This window comes from Salvelinus fontinalis, chromosome 2 (assembly GCF_029448725.1).
Source record: "Salvelinus fontinalis isolate EN_2023a chromosome 2, ASM2944872v1, whole genome shotgun sequence".
Lineage (NCBI taxonomy): Eukaryota > Metazoa > Chordata > Actinopteri > Salmoniformes > Salmonidae > Salvelinus > Salvelinus fontinalis.
In genome coordinates, this window is record NC_074666.1 from 56,860,842 (window position 1) to 56,876,856 (window position 16,015).

At 42.3% G+C, this 16,015-nt stretch overlaps 2 protein-coding genes across 5 annotated transcripts; both read right to left on the bottom strand.

The window, feature by feature from the left end:
* Positions 1-1,308: 1,308 nt before the first annotated feature.
* LOC129821843 (T-cell immunoglobulin and mucin domain-containing protein 4-like) lies at positions 1,309-5,635 on the bottom strand. 2 transcript variants are annotated; one of them, XM_055879546.1, is made up of 7 exons: positions 4,888-5,635; positions 4,283-4,624; positions 3,654-3,728; positions 3,468-3,535; positions 3,275-3,368; positions 3,105-3,141; positions 1,309-2,364 (listed from the first exon to the last, which is right to left on the bottom strand). In XM_055879546.1, exons 1-7 carry the CDS (start codon positions 4,934-4,936, stop codon positions 2,193-2,195), a joined length of 837 nt encoding a protein of 278 aa, XP_055735521.1. In that variant the 5' UTR covers positions 4,937-5,635; the 3' UTR covers positions 1,309-2,192. The 2 variants fall into 2 exon arrangements, with proteins under 2 accessions (XP_055735521.1, XP_055735513.1); XM_055879538.1 differs by having other exon boundaries at positions 1,309-2,367.
* On the bottom strand, positions 5,629-15,538 carry havcr2 (hepatitis A virus cellular receptor 2). Of its 3 annotated transcripts, none has more exons than XM_055879517.1 (8): positions 15,456-15,538; positions 14,945-15,289; positions 10,921-11,037; positions 7,012-7,110; positions 6,687-6,797; positions 6,486-6,556; positions 6,188-6,284; positions 5,629-5,914 (listed from the first exon to the last, which is right to left on the bottom strand). In XM_055879517.1, exons 1-8 carry the CDS (start codon positions 15,514-15,516, stop codon positions 5,772-5,774), a joined length of 1,044 nt encoding a protein of 347 aa, XP_055735492.1. In that variant the 5' UTR covers positions 15,517-15,538; the 3' UTR covers positions 5,629-5,771. The 3 variants fall into 3 exon arrangements, with proteins under 3 accessions (XP_055735492.1, XP_055735484.1, XP_055735500.1); XM_055879509.1 differs by having other exon boundaries at positions 6,188-6,287; XM_055879525.1 differs by lacking the exon at positions 10,921-11,037 and having other exon boundaries at positions 6,188-6,287.
* Between the last annotated feature and the right edge of the window lie 477 nt (positions 15,539-16,015).

Genomic DNA, 16,015 nt, shown 5'->3' on the forward strand with positions numbered 1-16,015 from the left:
AAGTGAAAACAGGTTAAGACATTTTTTTAAATGTACTAAAAGTAAAAAACATAATGACCTAATTTCCATAATTATTCAGACCCTTTGCTATGACACTCGAAATTGAGCTCAGGTGCATCCTGTTTCCATTGATCATCCTTGAGATGTTTCTACAACTTGATTGGAGTCCACCTGTGGTAAATTCAATTGATTGGACATGATCTGGGGAAGTCTACCAAAAACATTCTGCAGCATTGAAGGGGCCCAAGAAAACATTGGCCTCCATCATTATTAAATGGAAGAAGTTTGGAACCACCAAGGCTCTTCTTAGAACTGGCCGCCTGGCCAAACTGAGCAATCGGGGAAGAGGGGCCTTGGTTAGGAAGGTGACCAAGAAATCTATGGACACTCTGGCAGAGCTGCAGAGTTCCTCTGTGGAGATGGGAGAACCTTCCAGAAGGACAATCATCTCTGCAACACTGCACCAATCAGGCCTTTATGGTAGAGTGGCCAGACGGAAGCTACTTCTCAGTAAAAAGCACATGACAGCCCGAATGGAGTTTGCCAAAAGGCACGTAAAGGACTAACAGACCATGAGAAACAAGACTCTCTGGTCTGATGAACCAAGAATGAACCCATATAGAATCCTGAGAATCGGAATACATATTGGTGAGGGCACTTAGAGTGTGGTGTCAGGAAAACAACCTCTCACTCAACGTCAACAAAACGAAGTAGATGATCGTGGACTTCAGGAAACAGCAGAGAGATCAGCCCCCTATTCACATCGACGGGACAGCAGTGGAGAAGGTGGAAAGTTTTAAGTTCCTCGGCGTACACATCACGGACAAACTGAAATGGTTCACCCACACATTGTGGTGAAGGTGCAACAGCGCCTCTTCAACCTCAGGCTGAAGAAATGTGTCTTGTCACCTAAAACCCTCACAAACTTTTATAGATGCACAATCGAGAGCATCCTGTTGGGCTCTATCACCGCCTGGTATGGCAACTGCACCGCCCACAACCGCAAGGTTCTCCAGAGGGTGGTGCGGTCTGCACAACGCATCACCGGGGGCAAACTACCTGCCCTCCAGGACACCTACAGCAACCGATGTCACAGGAAGGCCAGAAAGATCATCAAGGTCAACAACCACCCGAGCCACTGCCTGTTCACCCTGCTACCATCCAGAAGGTGAGGTCAGTACAGGTGCATCAAAGCTTAGACCGAGAGACTGAAAAACAGATTATATCTCAAGGCCATCAGACTGTTTAACAGCCATCACTAACACAGAGAGGCTGCTGCCTACATACAGACTTGAAATCATTGGCCACTTTTATAAACGGATCACTCGTCACTTTAATAATGCCACTTGAATAATGTTTACATATCTTGCATATCTCATATGTATATACTGTATTTTATAACATCTATTGCAGCTTGCCTATGCCGTTCTGTCATTGCTCATCCATATATTGATATGTATATATTCTTATCCCATTCCTTTACTTAGATTTGTGTGTATTAGGTAGTTGTTGTGGAATTGTTAGATTACGTGTTCGATATTTCTGCTCTGTCAGAACTAGAAGCACAAGCATTTCGCTGCACTCGCAATAACATCAGCTAACCATGTGTATGTGACAAATACAATTTGATTTGATCGGCACCTAAGTACACTACATGGCCAAAAATATCTGGACACCCCTTCAAATTAGTGATTTCAGCTACTTCAGCCACACTCGTTGCTGACAGGTGTATAAAATCAAGAACACAGCCATGCAATCTCTATAGACAAACATTGTCAGGAGAATGGCCCGTAATTAAGAGCTCAGAGATTTTTTACGTGGCACCGGCATAGGATACCACCTTTCCAACAAGTCAGTTTGTCAAATTTCTGCCCGGCTAGAGTTGCCCCGATAAACTGTAAGTGCTGTTATTTTGACGTGGAAGCGTCTAGGCTCAACAATGTCTTGCTACATTGAAAAAATACAGTAATTGTAATTGAAACCTACGCTGTTAGTGCTGAATATACATAGATAGCTATATTAGTGAGCTTTTCCTTTTAAACACACATTTAAAATATACAAATCAAGTTTTACTCATTTATCACCAAAAAACATCTGATTTTGTTGTAGCTTGTCTTGTCCGGTTGAATCATTAGCCTACAAGTTCAGACTCAGCCCTGTAACACAGAGCTACCGCTATGCACTACACAGTCTTAACAGCATGACTGTGGTGATGTGTCCATGCTTTGTCGGTGGCACTCCTCATAGACGTCTCTCTCGTTGTCATCTATTTGATAGACGTTCTCTACCGCCATATCTCGAGTATGCACACCCAAGCTGGACTCTGAGTTGCTGTACAGGACTGTGCTGCCAGAGTGCTCTGGTCTGCTAAAGGAAAGAACAGTAAATACACAGCCAAGGGAGACATGCATGCTTTTATTGACTTCATTATATAGCTTAGTTCCACTAGTGATTTTCCAATCCAGATGAATTAATGCTGAGAAAAGTTTGAGTTTTAGTGTACAAGCTGACATAGCAAATAAAGTTTGTATTGATTTAATATACTTATTTTGCGCTGCATTGCGACTTTTTTGTAAATGTTTTATTTAACCTATATTTTACTAGGCAAGTCACTTAAGAACTTAAGAACAAATTCTTATTTGCAATGACGGCCTACCCTGGCCAAAGCCTAACCCGGACGACGCTGGGCCAATTGTGCGCCGCACTATGGGACTCCCAATCACGGCCGGTTGTGACACAGCCTGGAGAATACTGTATGTGTAATATGTATTAGATTCTAAAAGCAATGACCTACTGGCCAGTTAGGTCATCGCAAGTCATATTTATTAACGACACAGACAAGAGTACCAACGGCTCACAAGATGTTCACATGAGTGTTCAGAAGAAGTCCGGTTGTTTCACTTCCTCAGAGTGTTGTGGTCTTGGCTCTCATTACTCGTAGTTTCAGTATTACCTCAGGTCAGTTGCCATAATGTTTTTGCTAATTAGGCATACATGTCTCATGGAGGGACATTGCACTTTGACTCAGTTATTCTATTGGCATATTGTGGTATTTCATCTACTCTGTCAGTTGGAAAAGGTATAGTCATGATTAGCATACTTACATTTGGACTCCCGTAGCAATTGTTTTCCATCGCTTTCCTGTAATTACGTTAACAGAGACTGTGTTAAAGTATTCAGAAAAACTTCTTGTAACACTGTCAACACCATTAGGGATATATTCACGAGAATTAGTACTTATTATGCAGGCAAATGTAGAGATGTGTGTACTTACTCAAGACAACAAGAACAGACACAATGACCACGCCTGTCAGAACCAGTAGCATGGACACCAGGATCACAGGCAGCTTATGGCCTGTCATCTGCTCCTGTTAACATCACAGATTCAGTTAAAACGACATCTCAGTACCATGTCACACAGTGGGATTTCTTATTTGCCAGAATTTGCCGTGTGGAACTATGCATACCAAAATTGATTCGCTGTAAGGTAGCGTGGATGTGTCTGAATACTCTGTGGAATTTGTGGTCACATGACCTACACAGTGAGGAAAATACAGGTTGTATTTTCAGATGTAAGAATAATGCTGCAATATAAACAGTATACAATTATGATTTTGATGGACTGATGTTATTCTGTGCGTTGTGTTCCATACAGTGTGTGTGGTTGTCCGTGGTCTGTTGAGTTATGGTCACTTTAGCAGGTGCCTGAGATGTTGTCGGGACAGGTGCTGAAATCAGAAAGCAATACAATACTAACTGCTCAGCTTGAAAAATATAGATGCTAAGAAATCATAATATCTGTCAAGGCTGTGGGTAACTGGTGAAAGGTGTCAGGCACAGGAGAGCTGAGATGCGTGGACAAGGTATTTAATTCAAGAAAACACCAGTATAAACACAATACTATGGTGCTGGAAAAATACTGGTACCACGAAATAAACGGGCGTAATAACAAAACCCGGTAACAATATACCAGCCGTCAGATACAGCCTTACAATAAAACAAACACGCACACAAACATGGGGGAAACCAGAGGGTTAAATAATGAACATGTAATGGGGGAATTGAAACCAGGTGTGTAAAAAACAAAGACAAAACAAATGGAAAATGAAAAGTGGATCGGTGACGGCTAGAAGGCCCGGTGACGTCGACCGCCGAACGCCGCTCGGACAAGGAGAGGGACCGACTCCGGCAGAAGTCGTGACAATATCACTCATTAGGCTGACAATGATCACCTGTAAAGCATCAAGTTACTGTATATCATAGCATGTTGTGCATTTCTTACCTTTCTCAATGTTCAAGTTGACATGATGTTTCTCATCATTCCACAATCCGTAAACATGCACACGACAGCCGTATTGTCCAGAGTCTTTTTCAGTGACATTGAAGATGGTTAGAGAGACATCCCCTGTCTTCAGCTCACCGAATAAATGATATCTAATCGAAGATCTCCATGTCACTTTAATGCCATCAGATGAGATGATTTCCTTGTAACATCCAGAGTTCGGTATGGCTCCTCTCCCCCAACATATGGCTGATACACCATGCTTTTTGGTGTTATATTTACATGGCAGAGTGACATTCTGGCCCTCAATACCAATGACTTTTGTGGCAATGCATTCACTGACTAGAAAAGAGGGAGGGAGAGGAGGACAGAGATACTTTCAATTGTCATTTATTAATTCACTTATTATCAAGTAAATAACCAGCCTAAACATCAAATCAAACTTTATTTGTCACTTGCGCCGAATACAACAAGTGTAGACCTCACAATAACATAACAATATTGTGTTACTTTTAATTATTTTGTACTTTAGTTTATTTGGTCAACATTTTATTAAACCTTCTTGAACTGCACAAAAAGAGATGGGACCATCGTGCATCACGTACCTGAAAGTAGACAGAGGAGAAACCAGCCTAAAACACAGTGAGTCTCCATGATGGGGTCATATCACTTCACCCTTCGCCATTCAAACGCCAACTGCATATATACACAGTCATCTGAACTCTCGCTCTTTAATAAAGTCGAACCTCCTGAGCACATGACTTCATCTACTTGACATCTGCTTTCAGATGTTTCCGTTGCACTCAGAAAGTCAGAGATGGTAATTGTGGTTATTTCTTTGGGCGGCTGCACATCCAAATCATATAACACACAGAACTGCACAGGTTTTTGGAAAGTTCACATAGTTCTTAATTGAAAAGAAATTCAAACAAAAACCATTTGCTCGTGTCAATTCTGTGGAAGGTTGCATTTAATGTTATGTGGTGTAGAATCAAGACTCAAGGGAAAAAAAACTTTCTCTTGAGTGGTATTTACTTATCTTTTCAATTACACCTCATCACAAAAAAAAACATGGCTCGATAACATAGCTAGAGTATACAAAACATTTTTAAAATCCTGCTCTTTCCATAACATAGACTGACCAGGTGAATCGAGCTGAAAGCAATAATCCCTAATTGATGTGACTTGTTAAATCTACTTAAATCAGTGTACATGAAGGGGAGGAGACAGGTTGAAAGATGGTTTTTAAGCCTTGAGACATGGATTATGTATCTGTGTCATTCAGAGGGTGAATGGGAAAGACAAAAAATGTAAGTGCCTTTAAACAGGGTATAGTAGTAGGTGGGGGGGGGGGGGGGGGGGGGCAACTCAGTGTTAGTAACCTGGTCCTATATAAGCAATGTCACAACGTGTTGAAAAACTGAAGAACTGAGTATACTTAATTAATTATTGAGTGAAATAGTATATATGATCATATATTTTGATGAGTCTATACATCTGTAGGTGCATCATAGATCCAGGCATCTGTATCATGGTGACTGAGAGGTATTTCCACTCTAGAGTTCCTGCTGCTGACAATGGGGGAACTGGCAGGTTCTCCTCTGACTCGGCTATTTCTGGACCGCCTCAGACCTAGATGGAAAGAGACAGACATTTAATGCATACCATGCAGAAAAAACATGAGTCAACACTTTCACATCCACTTTGAGAGGCAAACTGTTTTAAGCAGCTCAATTCTTCTCTGACATTATTAACCCCTGAACAAAGAATTGCTCCAATAGGATCAAGAACAGACAGTTGCGACACATTGATTAAGCTAATGCCCTGATAGAACAAGAAAATGTATTATATCCATGTCATGATTGATGAAAGAAATGTAATTGCTGTGACTGCTCCACCACTCACTAAGAAGAACTGCTAGGATCAGACCAGGGATGAAAGCGATTGCTCCCACTCGGACAGTGTGTCCTATGTAGCTTTCCAGAGATGGAGATGCCATTTTCTGCTGTGGGTTACAGTCATAGTGTTGTTTCAGGCACAGTGATTGAAGACAAAGTTGAAACAGAAATGTTGAAGTATTTGCATAAGATTTGCATTTTGCTACCTTATAAAGGCATTTAGGTTTTTATGTACAAATATTCTGGTTGTATGTCGCTTAGGGGAATTTTGGATATAATTTGCTTCATATCCAGTTGCACTGTACCTTAATTCCCTTGACAAGACCTATTACTGGGCCTGTGGTGCAGTCATAAAGCATAGCAGGACCTTGCTCACCTAGTAAGAAAAAAGATGCCGACATCTCAAACCTTGACTAACTGTAGTATCAATGACTTTTTCCTGATCTATCTTCATGTGCAATACAGATTTATCAAACATATTCAGTGTTGGTGTTGATATCAGATACCTTCTCTGCTCTTCTCTGGTGTGAAAAGGGACCCAGATGTTTCTGTGATGGGCAGTGGTTGTTCTTTCGCGGTTGGGACAATAGTTGGGATGACAGTTGGGACGAGAGGTGCTAAAGGAGTACAAAAAACAAACAACAACATATATTTCGGTTTAAAAACACAACATTGCTGGGGCAGTTGTGACAAAAGGTGCTAGAAATGAAAGCATAGATTTTATGGGATATTTTTTGGTTTACAAACATACAGCTTAACACATTGAAGGAAACTTCAAACTATAAGGAGAAACGTGAGGTTACGTTAAAGACAGTGACAGACAAAACATACCTTGTCTGCTCTTTTCTGGTATAACAGAGGACCCAGGTGTGTCTGTGATGGGCAGAAGTTGGGCTGGTACTGTTGGGATGACAGTTGGTACGACAGGTGCTACAGGAGTAGAACACAACAACATTGATTTCTCTTTAAAAACACATTAAATAATGTGATATTACAGACAGTTTCAAAATTAGAACTATGGTTTTCATAGGCTTGTTGTTTCTGGGAAAAGTGCACATTTTGCGTGGTAGCGATGGCCTTTATTGCAACAGAATAATCATTCATGATGTATGCGTCAATGAAACAGAAGCCACACTATTTGTGATGGGGAGGAAAATCAATACAACTACATATCGGTATATTATTGTTGTTACAGTACCAGTGAAAAGTTTGGGCACACCTCATTCAAGGGTTTTTCTTTATTTTTGACTAATTTCTACATTGCAGAATAATAGTGAAGACATCAAAACTATGAAATAACATATATGGAATAATGTAGTAACTAAAAAAGTGTTAAACAAATCAAAATATATTTTATATTTGAGATTCTTCAAAGTAGCCACCGTTTGCCTTGATGACAGCTTGCACACTCTTGGCGTTCTCTCAACCAGCTTCACCTGGAATGCTTTTCCAACAATCTTGAAGGAGTTCCCACATATGCTGAGCACTTGTTGGCTGCTTAGCCTTCACTCTGCAGTCCAACTCATCCCAAACCATCTCAAGTGGGTTGAGGTCGAAGGGGGCTGCAGGGCCTGGATTAACCTCTACATCACCAGAGGAACAGAGATGACGTAGCAGTCAGATGTGTGTATCTACACCAAGATGGCGTAGCAGTCAGACATGTGTATTTGTCTTGTCCCGTCCTGTAACGTGTTTATATCATTTTCTTCGTATATATTTTAATTTCTTATGTATATATTTTAATCTCACTTTCCATCTACGGACTGAATATACTCTCCTGCAACCCGCCTCACCACATTTGGTACAGATCTGCTATTTTTATACTATAGAACCGGAACCCTGATCAGAAGCTAGCCAGCTAACTAGCTACTAGCTAGTAGTCAGTTAGCTACTGCTAGAGGTCCTCACCGTTAACTCAGTCATCAGCCAGCCTCAACCCGGTCAATTCCTGCCAGTCTGCACAGCACGATATCAACCCAGAGCATATCGGACTGCTTTTTCTCTACCACATCTCCGGATTCCTACCTCAAGCTCTGAACCTTTACACCGGATAATCACAGCTAGCTAGCTGCTATCCGAGTGGCTACTCCTGGCTAACGTCTCTGTCCCAAAGCAAGCATCAGTTAGCCTGGAGCTAGCCTGGAGCTAGGCCCATCTCCCGGCTAGCCAAAGAGGTCCACCAGCCAATTATGGGATACAAAAGGCCTGGACCCTTTACTGCCGACACGGCGCCCCGCAGAGCTATCACGACTGGTCTGCCGACATAACCGTCCGAGGTGGTTTCAACAGGCTCTTCCATTGCGACGTCGCCAGATGCCCATCTGCTAGTCCCGGCCTCCTAGCTTTCTGAGTCGCCGTGTCTCCAGCTTGCCTAGTGTAGCAGTGACTACGGAATTGGCTCCCTGACTCATCTAGTGCTACGCTTTGGACCCTATGATCACTCGTCTACACATGCCTCCCCCTAATGTCAATATGTCTTGTCTATTGCTGTTTTGGTCTGTGATTATTGTCTTATTTCATTGTAGAGCCCCTAGCCCTGTCCAATATGCCGTAGATAGCCCTTATGTTGCAACCCCACACATGCGGTGATCTCACCTGGCATAACTGGTGCCTCTAGAGACAAAACCTCTCTCTTCGTCACTCAATGCCTAGGTTTACCTCCACTGTACTCACATCCTACTGTACCCTTGTCTGTACATTATGCCTTGAATGTATTCTTCTGCGCCCAGAAATCTGCTCCTTTTACTCTCTGTTCCTAACGCACTACACGACTCGTACTTATAGCCTTCAGCCGTACCCTTATCCTACTTCTCCTCTGTTCCTCTGGTGATGTAGAGGTTAACTCAGGCCCTGCAGCCCCCAGCATCACGCCCATTCCCCAGGCGCTCTTATTTGTTGACTTCTGTAACCGTAAATGTCTTGGTTACATGCATGTTAACATTAGAAGGCTCCTCCCTAAGTTTGTTTATTCACTGCTTTAGTACACTCCCCAAACCCTGATGTCCTAGCCATGTCTGAATCATGGCTTAGGAAGGCCACCAAAAATCCTGACATTTCCATCCCTAACTATAACATCTTCTGACAAGATAGAACTGCCAAATGGGGCAGAGTTGCAATCTACTGCAGAGATAGCCTGCAGAGTTCTGTCATACTATCCAGGTCTGTGCCCAAACAATTTGAGCTTCTACTTTTAAAAATTCACCTTTCCAGAAACAAGTCTCTCACCGTTGCCGCTTGTTATAGACCCCCTTCAGCCCCTAGCTGTGCCCTGGACACCATATGTGAATTGATTGCCCCCCATCTATCTTCAGAGTTCGTACTGTTAGGTGACCTAAACTGGGATATGCTTAACACCTCGGCCGTCCTACAATCTCACACAAATTATTTCTGGAACCTACCAGGTACAACCCTAAATCCGTAACCATGGGCACCCTCTTAGACCAACTTGCCCTCTAAATACACCTCTGCTGTCTTCAACCAGGATCTCAGTGATCACTGCCTCATTGCCTGCGTGCGTGATGGGTCCGTGGTCAAATGACCACCCCTCATCACTGTCAAACGCTCCCTAAAACACTTCAGCAAGCAGGCCTTTCTAATCAACCTGGCCCAGGTATCCTGGAAGGATATTGACCTCATCCCGTCAGTAGAGGATGCCTGGTTGCTCTTTAAAAGTGCTTTCCTCACCATCTTAAATAAGCATGCCCCGTTCAAAAAATGTAGAACTAAGAACAGATATAGCCCTTGGTTCACTCCAGACTTGACTGCCCTTGACCAGCACAAAAACATCCTGTGGTGTTCTCTGCATTAGCATCGAATAGCCCCGGCGATATGCAACTTTTCAGGGAAGTCAGGAACCAATATACTCGGTCAGTTAGGAAAGGTAAGTCTAGCTTTTTCAAACAGAAATTTGCTTCCTGTAGCATTAATTCCAACTTCTCTTTCGTATCGTCTGAGATCACCAAAGATTGGAAAGCTGCCGCGATCATCGCCCTCTTCAAATGGGGAGACACTCTAGACCCACACTGTTAGACCTATATCCATCCTGCCTTTCTAAAATCTTCGAAAGCAAAGTTAACAAACAGATCACCGACCATTTCGAATCACATCGTACCTTCTCCACTATGCAATCTGGTTTCCGAGCTGGTCATGGGTGCAGCTCAGCCACGCTCAAGGTCCTAAACGATATCATAACCGCCATCAATAAAACACAGCACTGTGCAGCCGTCTTCATAGACATGGCCAAGGCTTTCGACTCAATCATCGCATTCTTATTGGCAGACTCAACAGCCTTGGTTTCTCAAATGACTGCTTCGCCTGGTTCACCAACTACTTCTCAGATAGAGTTCAGTGTGTCAAATCAGAGGGCCTGTTGCCCGGACCTCTGGCAGTCTCTATGGGGGTGCCACAGGGTTCAATTACCGGGCCGACTCTTTTCTCTCTATATATCAATGATGTCGCTCTTGCTGCTGGTGATTCTCTGTTCCACCTCTATGCAGACGACACAATTTGTTATACATCTGGCCCTTCTTTGGACACTGTGTTAACAAACCTCCAAATTAGCTTCAATGCCATACAACACTCCTTCTGTGGCCTCCAACTGCTGTTAAATGATAGTAAAACTAAATGCATGTCAATAAGATTGAAACCGAAGTGAATGAACATGAAAAAGGAGAACGCCGTTCTGAGAGAAGCCTTACTTGACATACAGACTAGATCCATGAGAGAGAATCTGGTACTTACAGGTATCCAAGAGAAAGAAGGAGAAGTTCCTGAATCTGTAGTTAGAGAGTTCCTCCTCACAGCGCTTCAGATTCCATGCGAAGCTATCGACAAAATCCAACTCGAACGTGTACACCTCTTCGGACAGAGAGGACAAAGGTATGAACGCCCAATCGTTGCCAAATTTGCTTCCTTTAAAGATAAAATAATGTTTAAAAGCCTGGGTAAAAGACTTGCTGGGACCCAAATTGGCATGAATGACAAGTTCCCGAAGGAAATTGTAGAACGGCGTAAAGTTCTATATCCAATTTTCAAAGAAAATAGATTAAAAGGGAAACGATTAGCTCTCGTCGTCAATAAACTATATATTGATAACCAGTTGTTCAGAGACGCAAAAATTACTCCATGGTTATTTTAAAATATTACAAAGTTCTCATTGACGAGGAAAATAATGAAACACAATTCTAGCCCGGTTATGGATTGTAACAATACAATAAAAAATATAGCTTTTCTGTATATCTTCAAATATAACTCATTGGAACACACAAGCACTAATTCAACATGGTGAAGATTAAAACTCAGTAAACAGAAGGCACAGTATGTGTGGTGTGGTGTGTGTTTTTTTATATTTTTTTATTTGTTATGTTTGGGAAAGTGTGGCGTTGAGTGAGAAATGAAATGGTTGCATATCCCAGAACCAATGTACTGCAAAGAGCAGGGGTGTGAGAGAGCTTTCAATGTTGTTCAGATGATGGATAAACTTTTTATAATGAATTATACGTCTTATTTATTTATTGTCCTATCATGGTGAAACAACTTTAAAATAAATTATACCTTTAATTTATTTATTGTCCTATGATGGGGAACAAAATGTTTCAAATAAATTATATTTAATTAATTAATTAATGATCCTATATTAATGGAACGGTCCACAAGCCCCCTAAAGGGAGAGCATACTACACAAGGAAATTCTCAAAGCTGCTAATGAGAACCTTGACAACCTTGTACCTAGCCGGTGGGGATTCCCCCACCCAGGCAGTGGCAGTGCTGGCAACACTAGCTGCAGTAACCCATGGGGAGGGGGTCACATTTGGACATTCAGAGAAGGGGTATATTATTGTGGCCCTGGTGGCACAAATTCAAAAGTCTGACTGCGTGGAGATGCTTGGGAATATGGTCAATACGGGGGACCGTGTTGCGGGTGTTTCAGGGAAAAGGTGTACATTTGACCTCCATCATCTCCTCATACGGCTGCAACTGTAAATGCATTTGTAAATCAAAACCTTTCTTGAGTTGGGCTCTGGGATGTGCAAGTGTTGAGAATGTGAGCCTATGGTTGTGTGGGCGGAAAGGGTTGAGTGTGTATGAGTGTGTGTGTGGGTGTATGTGTGTATCCCACAACTGTTGCGAAGGAGTCAAAGATGTTAGGGACAATAGAGGATGATTCACAGCAATTGTTTGCTAATATAATAATTGCTTGTAATAATGTAATTTTGATAATGGCGAGACTGGTGAGCGGTAAAATCATTTTCATAAATTGCCAAAATGACTACAAATATTAATAGCTAATTATGGAAAATAAGAAACAGGATTCTTAAAATATATACAGTATATATATGTTTTGATGGCTATATATAATACAAATCGAGGTTAGGGCGTTGGAAATGCATTTGGCAGTTGATCTACTTATGTTCTGTAAATGGCACTGTATGCTCTTTTCGAAGGATGGATCCCAGTCTTTTCAGGGCTATGGGATACGGGGGTCGGGGGTTGTCTGCCGGGCACTGGGATGACAACCCAACTCGGGATGAGGAGGGCTTTTAGAGGGTGGAATAGTGGGGACCATTTGGAGGTTTACTTAGTTGCAATGCAAATATCATGGTACAACTATATACAGTAGACAATCAATCATCATGTTACTTTTTAGTGGTACGTTTACAAACATATATTTTGATAAATAGAATTTAAAGTTGTGTCTCATTATGGTAAGTGGTGAAATAAGTATAGCCAGTTATAATTGTGATGGCCTAGCAGATAATAAGGAAAGGCGATCAGTATTTACCTGGCTAAAAGAGAAGGGATATAATGTTTATAGGAAACCCATTCAACAATTTTAGAAGAAGTTTTGTGGAAAAAGGACTGTGGGGTGAAACATACTTCTCCCATGGGCAAAGAAATTCAAAAGGGATGATGGTTTTAATTAACAGTAATTTTGATCCAAAATGTGAGAATTGTCCAAACAGATCATCAAGGTAGATGGATTATTTTTAATATGTTATTGGACCATAAACATATATGGCTTATTAACCTATACAGTCCAAATAATGATGATCCAAGCTTATTTGAAAATATATATAAGAATTTATCAACTCTACAAGCAACACTAGACTCTATTATTATGGTGGGAGATTTTAATATGGTCTTAAATACCTCTATGGACCGGAAAGGAAATCACACTACAAACTATCACCCTCAGGAAATCATGAATTTCATGGATATATTGGAATTAGTGGATATATGGAGACTTAAATACCCTGACCTAGTGAGATATACATGGTGGAGGCTTAATCAATTTCTTATGCCATTCTCTCTGGCACCAAAAGTTGAAAAAGTGTTGATAGGGGACAGAATGCGGTAGGATCATCACATAATTGGCATATATATATTACTCTTACAGAATTTCCACGTGGGCGAGGATACTGGAAATATAATCAAAGCCTACTAGATGATAAACTGTTTCGAACTATGGCAGAAGAATTTATAACTGAATTTTTCACACATAACATAGACATAACAAGTATGTGGACATACCTTCAAGTGAGTGGATTCGGCTACTTCAGTCACACTCACTGCTGACAGGTGTATAAAATCGAGCACACAACCATGCACTCTCCATAAACAAACATTGGCAATAGAATGGCCCGTAATTAAGAGCTCAGTGACTTTCAACGTGCCACCGTCATAGGATGCCACCTTTCCGACAAGACAGTTTGTCAAATTTCTACCCTGCTAGAGTTGCCACGGGCAACTGTAAGTGCTGTTATTTTGAAGTGGAAGCGTCTAGGAGCAACAACGACTCAGCCGCAAAGTGGTAGGCCGCACAACCTCACCAAATGGCACCGCCGAGTGCTGAAGCACATAGCGTGTAAAAATTGTCTGTCCTCGTTTGCATCACTCACTACCGAGTTCCAAACTGGAAGCCACATCAGCACAATAACTGTTAGTCGGGAGCTTCATGAAATGGGTTTCCATGGCCAAGCAGCTGCACACAAGCCTAAGATCACCATGAGCAATGCCAAGCGTCGGCTGGAGTGGTGTAAAGCTTGATGCCATTGGACTTTGGAGCAGTGGAAATGTGTTCTCTGGAGTGATAAATCACGCTTCACCATCTGGTAGCCCGACAGACGATCTGGGTTTGGTGGATGCCAGGCGAACGCTACCTGCCTGAATGTATAGTGCCAACTGTAAAGTTTGGTGGAGGAGGAATAATGGTCTGGGGCTGTTTTTTATGGTTTCTGTTAGGCCCCTTAGTTCCATTGAAGGGACATCTGAATGCTGCAGTATACAATTACATTTTAGACAATTCGGTGCTTCCACCATTGTGGCAACAGTTTGGGGAAGGTCGTTTCTTGTTTCAGCATGACAATGCCCCCGTGCACAAAGCGAGGTCCATACAGAAATGGCTTGTCAAATTGTGGAAGAACTTGACTGGCCTGCACAGAGCCCTGACCTCAACCCCATCGAATACCTTTGGGATGAATAGGAACGCCAACTGTGAGCCAGGCATAATTGCCCAACATCAGTGCCCAACCTCACTAATGCTCTTATGGCTGAATGGAAGCAAGTCCCCGCAGCAATGTTCCAACATCTAGTGGAAAGCCTTCCCAAGAAGAGTAGAGGCTGTTATAGCAGCAAAGTGGGGACCAACTCCATATTAATGCCCATGATTTAGGAATGAGATGTTCGACGAACAGTTGTCCACATACCCATGGCCAAATTCCCAGCCCTAACCTTTGTATTCATGATAACAGTTGTATATTCTCACCTTGTCGAACAATTAAATGAACGGTGTGCGTCAGGTCGTTGAACAGTCCTGATTGCGCCACACGACAGTGGTAGAACCCAGAGTCTCCCTCTTCGACGTTGTAGATAATGAGAGAGACATCTCCACTCCGAAGCTTCCCTGGTAACCTGTGTCTGTACGACCTCCTGTAGGTCACCTCTACTCCATTAGTAGCAATGACTGTGTTCTCACAGCCGAATAGAGACGGATGTGCTCCTCTCCCCCAGCACACCTCTGTCAGACCCAGGGTAGCGGTGTCATACCTGTAGATCAGAGATACCGTCCTACCTGCAACACCAACCACTGTCTCCATGACGCCATCACACACTGCAGGCAACAGAAACACAATCGCGGACACGTTAGTGGGACCTCAATAGTGCACCAGTCTCAGACAAACAGAAGAGCGCATTAGACATTTCCTTAAGTTTTTGATTGATTCGTTTTACCTGACTGAGGTTCATGATTTACACAGATTAAGACAGGCAGGACTTACATGCCAACAGAGAGACTGTGATAAGGGTATGAAGTGTAGACCGCATTGTCGTTGTGTTCATCGAAACCAGACAGACAATCAGTTTTGTCTCACAGTCTAGCACTGCTTCCCTTTTTAACTGAATGTATAACGGATGGCTTTAAACAGACTGTGTGCCAATCAACCTCAAATACCACACCACTTCTCTACCATCGCCCACAAGCCTTGCCAGGGATGTCAGCATTCACACACCAGGGGGAGTAGTGAGACTGTCTTTTATATCCATGACAACAGGCCAACGCTTCAGAAATCAACATTACTGGGAAAATGTGTATTAGCAGGATCTTGAAATGACTGATTTACTACATTTTCTTTGTTTGTCTCCATCCCTACGAATATAACTTGGCAATGCCAAAATAACTGTCTTTCATAGTGTCATTGTGAAGTGATGATTTCCCATGATGACTCTGTGGTTTTTATATCTTTAACCTGCAGTTTGTTTAGACACTTATCCAGGAACAAAATCTATCTCCCACTTGACGGCAGAGTTGTAGTTTGATCACACAGGGAGGAGTGAGAAT